An 18590-nucleotide genomic window follows, 5' to 3' on the forward strand; every position below is an offset into this window, starting at 1 on the left:
TTGGCGTGTTTCCTTTTTCCTGCCCTTCTAGTAGGGGTAAACACTGCACATAGTAGGAGGCTGTACTCCACTCCCCACTGCAGTGTGTGACCTGGTACACTGGAAAAAAGCTGTCCTTCTCTGGCTGTAATGTCCTTGAGTTTGTGACCTCATAGCATTTCACAGTTGCTGTTATCTTTAAGAACAATTCCAAACCACTCTTTAGAACCACGTTCCCAAAGACTCTTTTGGGGCTTGGAGTCGTGTCCCAGCGGCCGTTTCTGTGACTGATTCACAAACTGGTGCTGTGTTGCCATCTTCCTGACACTTCCAGGAGCTCCGGCGGAGCTGAAGCTGATGCTTTCCTTCCTTGGGAATGCTTTTCCTCTTTCGTTTTCATGAGGGGCTTTCTGATTTCCTGGCAGACGGGGAGAGCCGTGGGGGGCAAAGAGAGAGTAAAGTCAGGTTTGGTTTGAATGTCAGGTGCTAACTGGGCCAAGCTCACAAGTGAAGGTGCACCACGCTCCCCAGCACAACCGCAGCACTGTGCCAGGGCACTGCTCACTGCGTTGCACTGCAGCCCACCTGGTCCAAGAGCACTGGGCAGCACAGAGCCCAGGTGGCACTGTTGCAAACAGAAGGGCTGGGGCATGGGAGACAGGGCTCCTGCAGAGCCTGGCTGCAGTGAGATTTCCTGTCTGGAGGGTGGGATAGTAGAGGAGCAGCTGCATTGCTCCGAGAGCCAGCCTGCTTCGTATCCAAGCTGGACTGCCCACCTGAGAGGTGCAGGCTTCATTCTAGCAGCTCCGCTTCAGAAAAAACTCTTTTAGGAGATGCCTTGTGTTGTTAACAGGAAAATTAGCACTCTTGGTGTCTGAGGAAGAGGAGATTCTGCAGTTTCCATCTCTGCTGAGCATGCTGCAGGAGCGCTTGCATGTAAATGGAGCTGCTGTTGCTTTGCCAGAGCTTTCTCCTTCGCTGCACAACGTCTGCTTTGTGCTCCTTGCCCACAGAAGGTGTCTCATTAGGCTTTGTGGCATCTTCTCTGCTCATTGCTATGGAAATGGCCGTAAGGTTACAATCCCACTTGAGTGGATAATCAGGAAGAGCTGTACCTGGGGGACATGAGCCTCTGCGCAGGCACTGAGTGCCGCCTTCCCTCCTGCTGTGAAACTCCACAGGGAGAAGAATTAAAGCAAACAGCAGCTAATGGTAACAGGATTAAAGCTCGACATTCTGTTGGAAATAATGGGTAAGTATGGCTGGAGGAGAAAGGAGAGGCAGAGCGTGAGCGGGGGAGATAGCCCACATCTGCTGTGAGATACAGGAGGAGGAATAGCCGTACTTTGGTATCAACACGCTTTGATTCCTATCAGTGGATCCCATGAAAACCGAGGCAAGGAATCCAGTGATTATCTCTGGTGGGAACAGATGGACTGGGACGGGATGCAGAGCTCGGGAAGGAAGCAAGCAAGGCTCTCAGTGCCCCCAAAGTGCCGTTCTGTGCACAGCCCAGTGCGTGCCTGCGGAATGGGAACCGCGGGGCATAGGGATGGGGTAACGTCTGTTCCAATGGCAGGAAAGGAAACTTCTGTTGGTTTCCATGGGCAAACAGTTGGTTCGTGGGGAAGGAAACCATTTTCTCAAACTTTAGAGCAGAAATAAAAACCGGAGCCTTTTTTTTTTTTTTTTTTTTTTTTTGCCATTGAACAGTAGTTTTTCTTTTTTTTAATAAAGTCATTATAAATATGTACAAAGAGTCTCAGCATATGAAATTCCTTTTACAAAAGAGAGAAGCCACATCCAACTACAAACAGGAGACCTTGTGAATCTGTATCAACAGCAAGCATACGCTTTGCTCTTGCTTTTCTGAGGGTGGAAACTTGCACAGTGCCTCTGCAAGAGCTTGCAGCTGAGCCGTGCTAAACCAGACCTGTGCAAGGAGCTCAGTGCATCTCATCTATTTTCTTCTTTAGAAACGTGTCCAGGAGCAGACCGGACACTCATCAAATGTCCCAAGGATTGAAGTTAAGGGGGAGATTTCTGTTGCTAAACTGGAGTGATTGGAAAGGCCATGCTGTGAACATCCCCAGACACAGCGCACAGCGCAGTCCTGTGGCAGCCGTAGCTACTAATGAGAGGAGACCAGCAGTTCCAGGCCCAGATGCCGTCAGTGTCTGTCAAACTCACTTTCTGTAAACACTGAAAACCTTGGGAAATTCAAGTACTGAAAGCAGAGCCACGTTTGGGAGCGTGTTGTGATGGAGAATGGCTCTGTGCAGCCAGAATGGGACTCCAGCCAGGAGGACAGGCAGGGGGAGAAGCTGTACTGAACACTGAATGAAGGAAAAGGGCTTGTGTGGTCAGGGCAGGGCAGATTCAGAGGGGAAGGCAGATGCCTCTCCCCCATTCAGACAAGGCTTTTCCTAAAGCAGATCAAGTCCTGTTTGGTTCAGACTACCCTCAGCCATCGGACTTTGAGTGCACGTGCCAGTGCTTCCTAATATTTGTAAGGAGACACGAAGCAGTTGAATGCAGTGTATGGAGAGCAGCGAACTCAGAGCATTACATGGGGGCAGGGGACCGAACTGTGCAGCTTAGATTCCAAATCAGATCTGCTCTAAGAGTGGTGAGGATACTGCTCAGCCTGAGGTGGAGGCAGAAGAGAACCAGCAGACTGGCAGGTTCTCCATTTGGAGCCATAGGTAGTTTGCTATGGGTAACTCAGCCTCCTGCTGAGATCAGGACAGCTGTCTTAGAACAAAGCATAAGGAAGTTAAGAACACACACCAAGGGAGATGTGTTACGCTGTCTGACCATCGCCACTGCGCACTGTGTGCAGAAGGGAAGGACCTCCTCTGGGTTCGTGCTTCCTGCTCTGCCCCATGGCAGGACGCTGCTCTCTGCTCTGCCCATGAGGGCTGCGGCCGCGGCAGCTTGAGTGCAGGGCTGTGTGCTAACATGGCAGGGACAGGCCTGGCTCCTCGGAGCCTGCGGACGCAGCAACCAGCTGACACCAGATGTTTGCAATCACGTCCAGCAGAAAGAGTGCTGCTCCTGCTTCTGCAGTGCAGTTCAGCCTCGTATAATTTTAGCACGATGTGGAAACAAAACGACTTCGCAGATCAGATTAAGCTGATTTAGCAAGTGTTTCTGATTTAAGAAAATTACTTGAGTAATGGGCTTAGCTAAATTGGGATAATTTCTGCATGCCAACATGCGCTGAAACAGAAGCAGGATGGGTTTCTCACTCCCCACGGCTGTTAGCTCGCTGATGGCTGATCTGCTCTGCACTGTCACTGGGTGGCATTTGTCCCAGGCACGGGACAGCAGGCACTGCCATCCTGCACGAGGTGGAACTCCACTGCCTATTTCCTCACCTACCTACAGTAATTCCAAGAAGGAATCTGGAACCAGTGGGCTCCGTTCTGTCCTGTAAGCAGAATTCCTTCAGCCAAGTGACTTCACCAGGCAGGGAGGGCAGCTGATGAGCGCTGCTGCAGTGCTGTTTTAACTCGAACGATGACATTCTGCTATGTGACAGGAGCTGCCTTGGTGGAGTACAGCTTTAAAAATTAATAAAGACTTTTCTCACAGCCACATTATGCGGCGTTCTATATAGACTATGATCTCATAACCTCCTCCTCCAGCTTCACACGCACCGGCTGCTGAAACCCAAGATGAGGGCTTTTTTTTTTTCATTTAGAGAGCACTCCCCAGTCTTCATAGAGGCACAACTGCAGAGCTAATCAAAATCAATGACTTCTTGGCTGCTGTAAAAAAAAACCAACAAAGAGAAGAGAGGAGCGAGTGGGAGAGAGAGGAACTGTGCTGGTTTCCTTCCCATCAGTAGCAGCTCTCACAGCCGCTGCGATGTGGCACAAAGGGCACTGGGGGAGCATACAGCATGCTGTCTTGTCCAGTACAAACATCAACCAGGTTGAGAGCAGGTATTTTAAAAAGGATAAAAACACCCCTTTTCAAAAAGCGGAGGCATTCAAGAATAGCAATTATACCAGAAAACATAAGGCTTTGACAAATAGACACCCTCTAGAAAGTAATGCGACTTCTGTACAGTGAGAGCTGGCTATAAAGTGCTGGGAGGCTGTTCTCTGGCAAAGCTTGCTTGACCAGAAACTAACAGATCAAAGTCTCCAAAAGTTAACCCTTGGTTCACACTGAACACCAAATTCAGAACTACAAAAGTGAAGTCAGTCAGGATGAAAACAGGGCTGGGTTCCATTCCTGCTCTTGCCTACGCTTGGGAAGCACCCCGGGTTTGGCCGCCGTCCCACGAGGGTAACAACAGGCACCAGCCTTCAGCCGCTGGGGCTGAGCACTGGGAGCAACCAGGGCAGAGATCCCCTGGGAAATCCACTTTGTTTCTGTTGGTTTGCTTGCGGTTTGGTTGGTTTGCTCTGCAGAAAAGCCTGTCTGTGGTGAGTTCAGACTGAGGAACACGAGGCTGTCACCGACCGAAGGGGCTTTCCAAGGTGTGCCACAGTACACTTAGATAGCAACGCTACGGTAAGAACAGAACTTTCTCCTTCCTTTGCTGTGCTGTAATGTTTCAGGGGAATTGCCATCTGGGAGGAATGCTACAAGTCTCCAGGCTGCAGGCCCGGACAGCCAGTAAGGCAGGGAAACCAACGTGGTGCAAACTGCACAGGAGAGAGAAGGGAAGAAATAATAATGCATATTCCAGGTCAGAAGTTTATTATAAGCATTCAGGTCTCGGGAGCTAGTGATAACTGTTAAGGGTGGGGGAGATGTGGGAGAGCCCTCTCTCTCGCACTGAGATGTGTAAGCCAGCTCCCCTGGCTTTTTTGCAGAAAACTGTATTTTTTGGGCTGTACCTGACCCAGCAGTCACTGATCCTTTCAGCACTGCTGGAATCAGCTGGGGCTCCTCCTTTTGCTAGAAGAATTCTTACTTAGATCAGTAGGAGGCTGAGCCGGGCAGGGATGTAGGATGCATCAGGCCACAAGTGGCAGAACAGTGTTCGAGTGGTGACTAATCCCTGCGGCTCCGAGGCTGTCCACGCTCTATCCAGAACACACTCAGCTACATGATCCCTGCCACCCCTGCACACGGTATGAAGTGGGGCAAGGTTACTCATCAGGAACAATTTGCACAGCCCTCCTGCTGCTTGGGAACTGATTTGGATCAATATTCCCCTTGAATACGTGTGCAGGTGCCCAAAACACATCGGTGAATATTTGATAAAGGGACAGTTTAGATTGCTTAGAAACATTTCTCCTGCGGTGGTGACAAACAGAAAGTTTGACTGGGACAGAGCAGTTTGCTCCCTGATTGTTTGCAGGTTAGGAAGTGTCTTTAAAAGACAAGGAACTTCCTTTGGAAACTGGATCCTTAACATCCCTGGATGCCTTTGGAAGCCCCCCCTGCCACATGAAGGTCAATTCTGTGCTGCAAATATCTGAAGCTGGGAAAAATGTTTCTAAAAAATGTGCGTAAGAATTACTGTCAACAAGTCTCTTGCTGAGCCTAGATGTAACTCTTTTCCCTGGATCACAGGAGTTGAGACTACTTACACCCCCGTCCAGGAGGTTCTGCAGTAGCAGGCTTTGACGTGGACGCAGCTGTGGCAGGAGCTGCTGTATCTTTGCCACCTCAGTGAACGCTGCTTCCCAAGCTCAGAACCGTGCAAAGAAAAAGAGCTGCCCCAAAGAAAATTACTCCTGTAAAGTTCTGAGCTAGATGGTTTGTTTTGCCTTAGTTTATGGAGAGGCTGATAGAAAGAAAAAAAAAAAATAGCACCTTCTCAACAAGTAGTATTTTTTGCTCTCTTGTGTATAAATATCAATAACCAAAATAGATTTCTCCTTGTCCCATGTTTCAGAACATCCTCTTGGGGAAACCGTAGCACCACAGAGAGGCAATCTAGCCCCAGACAAATAGTAAATGTAGCACCAGAGAAACAAAAACCATAAGAAAAGCTCATCTCACCTGGTGCTATAGCGCTTAATATATACACACACAAACTGCCTGCTGTCCGAGCTGTTAAGCACCTCTTCCCCCACCGCCACGCTTACAACATGCCCACCTTGCAGCAGATCTTATTTAACTCCAGATGTGTATCTGTTTTTCCTAGCTTGCTGCTTCAAAAGGGACACTTATGCCACCACAGACAAGGTGCAGAGGAGACAACGCTCACGTTACAGCAGGGACATCACTAATCTTTTGACCAGACTGCAGGAGCACAAATGCTCATACCACCATCATCTACAAGGAATGTTGCTTACGTTCTCAACAAGGCATGCACGTTTTAACGTATGCATACAGGAGGGTTTACATTCTTCTATATATAAGCATGTATGTGTCTCTGTTTTGCGGCTGGGCCCTTGAACAGCTCCTTCAGTGCAAATCCTTCTTCACGTTGCCCAAAGCACTTCCAACATCTTCCACTTCTTTCTTTATCTCCACTCTTCACAGCTGCTGCTCAGGCTCTGGATTCCCTGTAGGGAGAGGGGAAACAATTTTCTCCAAGGGCACAGGGTTTTCTCCAGCCTAAGAAAGCAAAAGAATCGTGTTTGGTTTTAATTATATTGATGCATTGCTTACAATAAAAGCTTCCTTAAAATTTATGCTTGAACCCTCCTGCTAAATTTACCGACTGGAAGAGGTATATAATTTATGGGGAAGACGGTTTTGTGGTTCAACACAAGAGGAGACGCTGTTATCCCTGTGCTGTGCAGGGCTTGTGCTGTGCTCCCACTTTGTGAGGCCTCCTTTGGAAGCTCCATCTTCTCTTACACCGTGCCAACAAAACTGAACTTTCAGGGAAGCCGTGCATTTTGCTACAGGTTGGCAGTGGGGTGCACTGAGCATCACGAGAGACTGGCAGAACTCACTCACTCCTGGTTCTGCCACTGATTAGATTTGTGGCCTCGGGCAAACCACCTCCTTCAGCTGCTGCTGCAAAATGAGGGCAGTAATAACTTATTTGCCTCACAGGTGGGCTGCGAGCCTTAATTAATAAAGTGCTCAGAGAAAGGCACCCATCTAAGTGCAAATTAGCAGGAGAGGTGCCCAAAGGGCATCTGCTCTGACATTGCCATTTCCCGCACCGATACCCAGGTCTGTCGGTGCCAGCCTTCAGTGGGGCCCGTCCCAACATTCAGGCTGCAGATCCCACAGCAAGCAGCGATCTCACAGCAACCTCAGTGCAGAAATCTCTGCCGGCCTTCAAGATGAGGTGATTTCACCCGGGCAGGAGGAGGGAGGGGGAGCAGCTGACTCTGCAACCACATCGGCTATGAAGTCAGAGTGTAATTAGGACTGCAAACAGCGTTGGGGAGCATTCGGGTCGCATTACTCCGGTGTAAACCCGGACTCGCTTCCCTGCCTCCTGTGGTTCTGCTCTGCTTGTGCTGCTGCCAAGGTTACAATGGTCCAGCAGCACCGGCCCTGGGATTACCTGAGGTGGGCAGGAGGGTGGAAGGCGCTGCCCGCAACCCCGGTCGGCCTCGTGCCATTGCTGCCTGCTGCTCCGTCCCACCATCCAATGCGCGGGATGCAGCAAGCACAGCCTCCCCCTCTCTGTTTATGGCTTTTGCTTTCTAGTTTCGAGGAATCCAAAGCAACAGCACAAACAGCTCGAAGGACTGAAGCCAGAATGAATCATGGAGACGTGAAGCACGTTTTACCTGTCCTGCTGTGATGGCTGCTACCAGCGGGCCGCACTGTTCCTACAGCTTCCCTCCCTCCACGCACACGGGCACACGCACAGGGAAGCGCCCCGCTGCCTCCCGCCTGATGGAACGTCCCAAGGAGGGGATTCCCAGCTGCTACACTTCTCACACACACCCTGACTGTATAACACACCATGTCCACTGATGGGAAGGCACGGCACAGCCGGATCGGCTGGAGGGTCCTGAGCCCTGTGGTTGCAAGCCAGCAACGACAGCGCTTACACACACAGAGGTATGCACTGAGTTACCTTTGAATAAAGCCTTCAGGATCTCATTCGACAATTTCTTCCAAGCAAAACCACTCCGTTTGCATTTACTGTCCCTCCTGGAGCAGCACTCCCAAACACCAGCCCTGATCCCTTGCCCTACTCTGCCCTACCTGGCCCAATACACATCCTCTGCAGTGCCATTATATTTTACAGACTGCCTCTCTGTGTCACTTCACATACAGAAAATCTTTAAAGACCCGTAAAAGTTGATAAATCCTACAACATCCTGAACTCCGGGTGATCAATCTGCTGTGGGGCAGGCAGGGAGCTCGGCTCGATGTCCACACGTCTCAGGAGCTCAGTTTTGAGAGATTAAATGACTCTCTGGTTTTGCATCAGCCTCGTGTTGGCCTTCGTGTTGCAGAAAGGTGAATTTCATAGAAAGAATAAAAGAGAGTCCCAGAATCCTGGCCTTCAGCCCATCCGCCTATAAAACAACTCTGAATACCCTGGGCTGTGTGAAAGCCATTTCTGGGTGCACGCTGGCTGCAGCGCCAGAATCTGACTCATTAATGGAATATACTTGGAGCCAAATTCTGATCTCACTTACAGCATTGTAAATCCAGGGCAACCCATTTGACTTCAGTGGAGTTACTCCAAATTTCCCACAATAGGCACTCAGCAGATAGATCAGATTTGGTACTTTGGGTCTGAAAAAGGCTCAGAAAAGCCAAACTGCATCCTGCTTGCAATAGTGGGGTGGATGGTAAGTTGACAGGAGTGCCAGTGCAGTCCCTCTGCAGTGCTGCTGAAAACGTGTTTATTTGATGTGCCTCTCCTGTAATGTCAACATTTTCTGGCAGGATTGTCCACTGTTACCAATTTCCTTTTTCATTAAGAAGGAAGGAATTATAACTGACTTCCTTTAAGCCAAATGCAGTGTCTAGTGAAAACATGGGCTGAAAATGTGATAAAGCAAAAAAAAATCATTTTGCTTTGAACTTCTCCAGGTGAGCCGACTTTCCCTTTGGTGACACATCCCTCCTCTTCTGGAGTGGGGAGATGCAGGACCCACTCAGAACTGCCTCTGTGCTCATTTTGTATGTTAAGCAGTCAGGCTGAGAGACAACAGATCACATTGGCTGATATTTGCAAAGCTATCTCAGCCAACCCTGGCACGACCCGTTGCTTTTATAGACCCAGACATCCACACTTCCTGATCGCTTGGAACTCTCCCACCTTAAATCCTGCAGTTCTCTTGCAGGACTGCTAAGCTGCTGTTCAGCTGAAAAAGGAAAGCTGCGTGGGACGGGCGTGGGCTGACCCAGGTGTGGGATCCCTGCTCTGGTCTCAGCACTTCTTCAGCTCACCTTTATTCAGCAACACCAGGCCAAGGTTGGGCACCACCTGTGCAAAGCCCTGGGAAAAGCTGAGCCCATGCCCCTCTAGCAGTTGGCAGAAGCAGCTCTGCTCACAGCTAACGCAGCAGCATGTAACTTCTGATCTAAATGGATTACAATTCACCTGGCGCGTTCCACTCCTAATAAACAAAATAACTGTTATTAATACATTTAAAGAAAAAATGGTATCTGAGGGCTCAGAGAGCTTAAGGTAGGAACAAAACAAGGCACTCCTGCTTCCTCCCTCACGCAGCAGAAGGTTAATGAGAAAACAAGGACTAGGCAAGAGCCCGTCAAATTCCCAAGCAGCCCGCATCCATGTGCACTCACACTTCATTAGCATCTCTGTGGGAGACAGAAGGGTACCTTGCAAGGCAAAAAAAAAACTATTAGGAGGGGGCTGGAGGGATAAGATGGAAAAAGAGTGGATCCACAGTAGAGGAAATGGGAAGGATGATGTGTATGGGAGAGCTCACTGTAGGAAGAATGGGTAAAGAAGTGCGCAGGGGCTCAAACCTCCCCAAACAGGACCAGCCCACCTTGCCACCCTTGCCTGAGGAAAGATGCATTTCTGAACAGAAGCTTATTTCTGACAGCTCTGCTGCCTGTTCATCGTGGAAGTTAATGCTGAAGGTTTCCCTTGCACACTTTGACACTGGGGCTGGGGGTTGGCAGGGTCGGTGTGTGGGGTGCAGCCAGCAGCAAGAGCAGGCTCCTGCCTTTCAGGAGGGGATTGAGAGCCTCCGTGCCACAGCCCTGCAGACATGTGTCCTCCTGCAGAGCCGCAGTGCTGCTGAGCCCCTCAGCCCACCCGTGTCAGCAGCACTGCCTCTGGGCCTTTGTCTTCTCTGCACTCCTGCACCGCTCTGTGTGACATCTCCAGAAATCTTATCAACCCCATTTTAACACAGATAATTAACTGCATTGAGACTTTGGACAGAGTGGCTCTGCATGAACCTAGCAGCAAACAGCGGGGGAACTGCTGGCAGCACGGCGGGCACAGCACCAGGCTGCTGGAGCTGGCAGGGACGAGCAGGGTTCGATTTTAATACACTGCCACTTCTGAACTAATAGAGCGAAATACAAGTGACATTGTATGCCAAACTGGCACTGACAACTACACTTCATGCCCTGGCTGGATATTTCAAGGTGATGTCAGATTATAGATTATCAAACTGCCATTTACAAAGCCTTCATCTCCACATCCCAAGCACGGTTACAGAGACAAAACATCGGTCACATGCAGACGGCCCCATCCTCCCTCCTCCGCCATCACCTGCGGCTGGGAGCAGAAGTTCCCTGCACAGAGGGCTCTGTCCTGAGCTGCACAGCCACATCCAGCCCTGAGGAACAGCTTCCAGCCCTGCTCCCAACCCTAAGGGACGGCTCCCAAGACCATACAAGTTGCTCTCATCTTAGGAGCTGTACTACGCAAGACCACGAGTGCTCAGAGCCCAGGCTTCCCATCTTGTTAGAGGATGAAGTTATCGGCACTCGGGAGCGTCTCTGAGGATGGCAGAAAGATACCTGTGGTGTTCACACCTAACCCAACTGCACTCTGCTACCACTTGGCTCTGAGACATTTCAATCAGCTGATCTCATCATGTGAGCAAAGTGCTACTCAAGAAGAACAAACAAATTAGTGGCAGAAATAGCACAGGAACTGAGAGGTAGAGGACGTGTTTATCACTCTGGAGTTGCAGTGCAGCTCAGCCACACAATGCCAGCAGTCAGGGCTGCACCATGCACAGGGCCATACAGAGACTTTTCACCCTCTTACTGCCCCACACCTGGCTGCTCTGTCCTCCTCCAGCACGATGTGCTGAGGGTAGCACTTCACTTTTCTGCTTCGTCTTCCTCAAAGCCACATTAAGCACCTGGGCTCTGCTGGGCCTGGTGTGCACACAGCCGGTGGGGGTGAGGGCTGTGCAGGGCCGACAACAGAAGAGATCAGGAGAAAAATCCACATAGCCAACGGCATGCAAACCTGCACAGAAACCTGACATCCAACAGCCTCGGGCTCCTTCCCACCCACCCCTGCTCCGCACCAGGCAAGGGAATTCCCTGAGCTGTAGGAGAGCAGCACACTTGGGATTCCAGATAACGGAGAGCACTGCACTTCCCCGCGGATTCCAACTTTTCTTGAGCACAAACAGGCTCACGCACACCACACGGCTGGCTTCACTTCCAACTGCTGCCATCAGGCAAAGCGAGGGGAGGGAAGGCAGCACCCAAGCCCGGCCCCGCAGCACTGCCCAGCTCTTTGAGGGCGCTATCCTGAAGCCTCACCCCCCTGCTCTGATGGTCCCCTACAGATGGAAGCTCTGCTTCACTCAAACAAAACACAGGGTTTGTTGCCAAAGAGATCTTTGCAAGGCACCCCGCTGAGCCGCAGGCAGACTGAGCGGAGGACAGCGGTGAGCCCAGCCGTGCTGCACACACACCCTGCTGAAGCCCCTGCTTTTCAACTCTCGAGACAAACACGCTTTTCCCCACACTGAACATCTGTGTTTAATCGCACCCCGTTACACCTCACAAGCACCAGCAGCCCCGCTCCTGCCTGTGCAGGACCGCCCGTGGCTGCATGCAGCCCAGGCAGGCACTGTCAGAAGTCAGCTGCAGCATTAGTGGCATTTTTCATCTGCTTTATTTTAGGGTCTTGGCTAAATCCTACCCGAGCTGCTTGGCACTGGAAGCATTCACTTCTCATAGAATCACGGGGTCATTAAGGTTGGAAACCTATAAGATTCCCAAGTCCAACCCCAGCCCACTCCCACTGTGCCCACTGACCATGTCCCCCAGTGTCACTTCTCCACCTTCCTGGAACACCCCCAGAGATGGTGACCCCAGCGCTCCCTGGGCAACCTGGTGCCACTGCACCACCACTCTTTTGGAGAAAAAATATCTCCTAATACCCAACCTGAACACATTTTTAATTTAAAGCACCTGAAAAAGGATTCACAGCTCCGCTCCTATGTCTCCGTCCCAAAGCAGAGCACACAGATCCCTGAGATGACCCCACAAGGCCCTGCACTCCGAGATGCCGAGTGCACGTCCCCGCTGTCTGTGTAACAAACACCTTCCTCCTGCACTCTGCTCCCCACCTGTGCCCGGTGGTGCTGGGGCAGAGGCATAGGGCTGTCCCAGCCAGCTCAGGGATGTTATTGGGGCAGCAGCAACGTTATGGGAGCAGCTGCCCCCCACTGCCCTGCTGCCGGTCTGCGCAGTGCTGGGGAGGTTCCGTGAACCTTCACCAACTGCACCTGGATGTTTTTTTTTCCCTGCTGTGGGACCCTCGCCTTGAGCAGAGCATGACCCAATGCACGGAGCCAGGAACAGCCAGGCTGAGATCCCTGCTGCACCTCCGGAGTGACGTCCTATGGCACCGGCTGGTGCGGGACGCGGGGGAGAGCAGTGGGTCCTACGTTCCTTGGGCTGGAGCGATACGGGGCTGGGGGGAGGAGACAGGAGCGGGAAAGTTTGGGGAGGGAGAAAGAGGGAATTAGGGAAAGGGCAAAGGGGGAATCGGGGAAGGGGAAATTAGGGAAGAGAGGACGGGAGATCGCTGCCCTCACCGACTCTCCGCTGTCAAGCGCGCCGGGTACCGCGGACAGCGCGATCCGCCGCCCCTCCCCGCCCGCCCGTCCCGCCGCGGTGCCGACCTGTTGCGCGTCCCGCCTGCTCCCCGCTCCGGCCGGCGCCCGTCTCGCCTAGAGGCTCCTCCTGCGGATCAGCCAGGCCAGCGCGACCGCGGGCGTGAGGGCGCACAGCAGGCACACGGCGGCGGCCAGGCGGCGGCCGGCCCAACTCGGGCCCCGGCCCCTCGCCTTGCCCCGCGCCGCGCGCTGCTCCAGCTCATCGGCCACGCGGCGCAGGCGGGCGGCCACCAGGCGGGCGGCGGCCGAGGGCCGGGCGGCGCGGCCGGGGCTGCAGGGGCAGGGCGCGGGGGGGCCGCCGCGCAGCGCGCAAGGGCACATGGCTGAGCCGCCGCTCGCCGCCGAGTGCCGCGGCGTGTGCGGGAGGGAGGGAGGGAGGGAGGCGGCGGGCGGGGGCCGGGGGGGTTACATCATCCCCCGCGGGGCGGTGCTCGGCGGCGGAGGGGAGCGGGGGTGGAGGAGGTGTGGGGACGGAGGGTAGTGGGGGGACGGAGCGGGGATGACGGAGAGATGGGGGGGGATGTCGGGGTGGGGATGCGGGGGATGTGGGGTGGTGCGGGGGGGGGATTGGGGGACAGAACGTTGGGAAAAGAAGGCGGGGTGGGAATTGGGGGGGGGCAGAGTGGGGGTGTAATATGAGAATGGAGGGGCTGGGGGGACAGTGGGGTGTGGGGCAGAGTGCATAGGGGATAACGGAGTGGGGGGGCTGCGGGGCGTGGGACGGGGGGATAGGAGGCTGAATGGGAACTGATGGACGGGGGTACAGGGTGGGGTGAAGGGACAGTTTGGGGTGTGCTGTGAGAAGTGAGGGACTGGTGGGGCAGGTGGGTGGGGGGCAGCTTCGGTGGGACTTGATGGACAGGAGGGACAGAGAGGGTGTGGGAGGGGGATGCTGCGGGAATTTGAGGGAGAAAGGGGTGGGAAAGCAGTGTGGGAACTGAGGGAGGGGGAACGCAGGCTGGGCAAGGAGACGGTCTAGGGGTTGTACTGAGAACTGAGGGTCCGGATGGTGGGGCAGGTGACTGGGGGATGTGAGGGAAGCTTTGGTGGGACAGGATCCAATTGGGGTGGGAGAGAGGGGTGGTGTGGGATCAGAGGTCAGAGTGCATGTTGGGGGGGGAAAGGGACAGTGCTTGTGTACAGAGACATCTGAGACCTGGGAACAGAGTTAGCGAGAGTGCAGAGATGAGGTAAATGTGGGTGAGAGGGGCAGGGTGTGAGGGGGGGGGCAGTTTAGGTGGGAGGTGAGGGATTGGGGGGGGGCAGCGTGGGCTGAGGGGGGATGGTGAGGTGGGGGTCAGTGTGGAATTAGAGTGACAGGGGACAGCGTGGGATGGGGCACTGTGTGTGGGGGGGGAACTGTCACAGCACGGGGATGGAGGGGTTCAGGGAGCTGGGGATGGAGTGGGAGTGACTGAGAGCGAGGATGGAGGGGGCGGCTGGGGATTACAAAGGGCTGGAGAGGATTTCATCAGCAGCAGCATTAGTGATTCTGACCACAGGCCACAGTGCGCTGCCAGCAGGGAGCCCGCAATGCTCAGGCATTGCAAAGGGGCCCGAAAGACCCCCGGCGAGCTGATGGCACCCCCCCTCCATCCAAGCAGCGTTTGTACAGGGAAACTTGTGTGTGTTTATTTATTGATGGAGGGGAGGGGTCTAAAGATAGCGGTTCCATCCCAAAATGAGGTAATCCACAGGAACAAGAATCCCTGCACTGCTTCTCTGCCTGCTACCGCTGCTCTCCTGTGGGGCTGCAGCAGTGCCGACAGCTCAGTGCTGGGCACGGTCTGTGGGCAGCGGGGAGCACTGAGGTGAACATCCCCCCTTCCCTCTACGTTCGTTCTCTCCTCTTCTCTCAGCCGGCCGTGCTGCAGCAGCAGTGCATGAAGGACAGATCGCGGGGCGGGTGGGAGAAGGGCGGGCAACACACGGCCCATCCATCGCCACAGGCGCCGCCTCAGCCGCCCCGGCGCTCCGCCGCCGCGCACCGCCCGCGCCTCGCGCTCTCCCCTCAGGCACAAAATGGCGGCGGCACTCAGCGCCTCGTTCCCGCGCGGTGGCAGCGGGGTAGGAACCTTCGCGGCGCGGAACTTGCGGGCGCGGGGAGCAGTTTCCGGGCCGGCCCCACCGCCATGGCCGAGGGCTCGGCGGAGCTGGAGCTGTTCCGCCGGCGATGGCGAGAGGAGCTGGCGGCGGGCGGCAAGAAGCGGAGGTGGGAGGCGGCGGAGGGGCCCGGCGGGACGGGGAGGGACGGGTCGGGCTGCCTGGCGTTGGCCTGCGGCCTGCTGGACGGCGAGAGCCCGGCCCCGAGCAGCCCTCCGCCCGCCCGGCCCCGCGAGGAGGCCGCGAGGGATGAGGCCGACGACCTGCTGGGACAGCTCATCCGAGACCTGGTAGGGCGGGCTGCGGGGCGAGGCCTGTCCTGTTGTGCTGGGGGCCCGGGGGGGGGGCTTCAGAACGTGTGCGATCTCGGGCTGCGCGTGCCCCGTAGCCCTACGGCTGGATTTTCCTTCCTGCAGAGCGGCTTTGTGGCGTTTTGCTTTAAGAATTTCGGTTTCTTTTCTGCTCCTTACTGAAGCCCCTCCAGAGTAGGTTTGTCGGATCCTCCGTGTTGTGACGCTGCTGCATAGCAGGAAAACAAGCGTGAGTTCTTTGCATAGAAGAGTTAATAGGGAAGGAGCCTTAAGTACTGTTCTGAGCCCATTAAAAGTTGTGGTGGCAAATCCTTCAAACGCAATGGAGTTTTTATTTGCAACTATGGGGAGACCCGTTTTTCTCACTGTCTGCACTGTGGCTGTTTACTTTTTACTTTAAAAAACATATATAAATAAAAAGGAGCAGATTGAAGTTCTGCCTGCAAGACATAGATTGATCCCTGCAAGGAATCAGCTCTCCATTGGCCCCTAGGAACCTGTCTAGGGGAGCAGCAGCCCCAGGGCTGTGCTTCTCCAGCACTCAGCCAGGTCACTGCTGCTCACCAACACTGATGTTAACACTTAGCACTCTTAATATCCCATTAGAATTGAGTTCTTATGTTCACAGTGCACAAGAATTGTGTTCCTGATGCTCATAGTGTGAGCTGCACGTTCTCCTGTAGGTTAGTTTATAAATCTGCTGTAGTCCTTTTTGCAGTTTTCCCTGGGTGAGCTGTCCTTGCTGCGCAGTGCCTGTGCTGGCAGGGCTGTAGGCAGCCTTGTATGTTTGGTACACATGGACAGACTGGGTTCTAGTTGGCCGTGGGTCAGCTCCAATTTGGAAGCAATGTACTCATAGTGGTGCTGTGCCCAAGCCCATAAGCCCAGGGCTAAGCCCTGCTCGTGGCTTCTCTCTTTCATTTGGGCTGTGTGGCTCCAAGAGCCAGGCTGGTTCACATCTGCCCAGCTCAGGCTCTGCCTGTGTGTGGCCGTGGCAATGCACTTGGAATCCATTTATTTATTTAGTGTCCCCTTTGGAGATGGAATCAGTTAAAGCCACATGGAAACAGTGTTTGTGCAAACCCACAGTGGGGAGCAGTGCCTGTGGGCCTTGTTGGGAGAGGAGAGAAGGGATGCAGCAGGAGGGCCACTGCAGGCTGCCAGCAGCCTCAGCACATGGGCAGGGTTTGGTGCTTAGAGGCTGCTGCTGTCCTGCTGAAACAGCCCAATGGGAGCAGTGCCCATCTTTGTGCTGTCTGCACACTTGTCTCTAGCGTGTGGTACGCTTTGCATTAAAACCTTTAAGTGTATTATACAATAATTTTCCTGTGTAACTGGAAAACTGGTGTTTGTTTTGCCACTTTATTGGCGCTGCACAGAGACCAGGTTTTAATGACCAAGGTGCTCGTGTAGAAGAGACCTGCTGAAAAATGAAGTTCTTTGGGCCAGAGAAGTGCTAAGAGTCAGAGTACAGTCCCAGCCTGGCATATGTGGAGACTGCTGGGGAGATTGTAGAAACACAGCATGGTTGGGTTGGGAGGGTTCTTACAGCCCCCTACAACCTTTGCCCTGCCCATAACTTTTGCTACTATTTGGCTATGCAATAAAGAAGCCTAAGAAATTATTTTCTTTGTCTTTCCAGAATGAAATCAATGAGGTTCCTTTCTTTGATGTCCATCTGCCGTATGAACTGGCATTGAAAATATTTCAGTATCTGGGAAAGGCTGAACTGGGAAAGTGTGCTCAGGTAAGCAGTGCTGGCAGTTTGCTTTCCACATCAAATGAGCACGTGTGCTCAAGCAGCAATAAGGCACTGTGATGCAGGGAATGTGTGTGTTAGTCCTAGTGGCTCAGCTGGTTGTAGTTACTGGAAATTCTTCCCAAACTGCATATTGAAAAGTAATATTAATAGCCTCCAGTCAAGCATAGCTAACCCAAACATTTGTGACTTGCACATAACCAAGACCTTATAATTTAAAAGAAATGCTTGCAAAGGTCTTTCAATTCAAGCAAGTGTAGTCAGAAGCAGGTGACAGTGTTGCTGCAACACTGAGAGCTCAGCACTCAAGAATGGCAATAAAGCTGCTCTCCCCCAACACTTCTCAGTTGACAGGCATTGTAGAGTAGCAACTTTTTCTCTTTAGTAGTTTCACACAAAGCTAAATTCTTAAGTGATACTGATTTCCTACCCCCTTCTCCTGGTTTACAGCATTCTGTGGCATTACTCTGCAATAGCACTTTCACAGTGTGTTCTCTGATGTAGTTCTCGTGTCACCACTAACTGCCTCTCTCTCCAAGTGGCCGTACTAACTTACAGCCAACTGTACTTAGATACTCATCTGCTCTTCTCGAGCCTCTGTCTCCTTTCTTTGCGCAGTAAAAGATGAACCTCCTCTCTGAATGAGTCTCCAAAGCAAACTTAAATCAGCAAGTGCTGATTACCCTGTAAAATAGTGTTGTGAATGTGAATTGCCAACTTCTCCCATCATCGCTGTTTAGTGCTTCAGGCTGGTGTTCATTGAACTCTTATGTACAAAACACGTCTTGCTGCTGCTTAAAATCCAATCAGAATGCTTCTTTCTGTGACACTGGAAATACTCCCTGGACAGTTTGTTAGATAAAGACACGTTAATGTGTACAACAGGGTAAAGCTTTGTAGTGGATGGCAAGCTTAATGCAATCATTAACCGAATGACATGTGCACAGAAATTAAATTAGTCTTTGAACCTAGAGTCTGAGCAAGTCACAGTTTTAAGCAGTTATGGGTCTTTATTGCTTAAATCTTTGACTTGCAAATGACTTGTAGGAACAGGAGCTGCTAGAAGAGAAGTGCTTCCTCTCATGGGGCTGCTGGTGCAAAAGAAAAACATTCTATGGAATGATTCTTGGTGCTGTCTAGAAGAATGAAGCTTTCAAACAGCCTGAGTTTCAGTCATTTGATACAGGGAGATGCAACCAGTTAAGGCCACGTTCCACAAAATGGAACAGCATTGCATTTGGGGAGTTGATTACTTTTAGTTTAGTCTCTCTTTTGTTTCTCTCTGGCCTGATCAGTTTACCTCGTGGTGTAGCAAAAAGCCTGGCTGCTACAGGGCTGCTCCTTTTCTCTGCGTTGAGCTGCACTCAGTTTCTCTCTCTCACATTTGTTTTAAATTTGAATCTGTTCTCAGAAGATGTGTTTAACACTCAGCAGATTTTCCACGTTTCTCATTTGCTT

The 18590-nt window shown here is 52.6% G+C and overlaps 1 protein-coding gene across 3 annotated transcripts in view; it reads left to right on the forward strand.

The window, feature by feature from the left end:
- Positions 1-14372: 14372 nt before the first annotated feature.
- The window catches only part of FBXW8 (F-box and WD repeat domain containing 8), a 45621-nt gene continuing 41403 nt past the window's right edge, over positions 14373-18590 (forward strand). Inside the window, exons 1-2 of one of the 3 annotated variants that reach the window (XR_008208228.1) lie at positions 14373-15352; positions 17016-17120. Coding sequence is in view for 2 of the 3 variants with exons in the window: in XM_052689427.1 (XP_052545387.1) it covers positions 14843-15352; positions 17016-17120 (615 nt within the window). In the remaining variant the exon portion in view is untranslated. The remainder of the gene's footprint in view (positions 15353-17015; positions 17121-18590) is intronic. The other 2 variants (XM_052689427.1, XM_052689426.1) reach the window with 2 other exon arrangements.

Source organism: Tympanuchus pallidicinctus, unplaced genomic scaffold, assembly GCF_026119805.1.
Source record: "Tympanuchus pallidicinctus isolate F22 unplaced genomic scaffold, pur_lepc_1.0 scaffold25, whole genome shotgun sequence".
In the NCBI taxonomy this organism is placed as follows: Eukaryota; Metazoa; Chordata; class Aves; order Galliformes; family Phasianidae; genus Tympanuchus; species Tympanuchus pallidicinctus.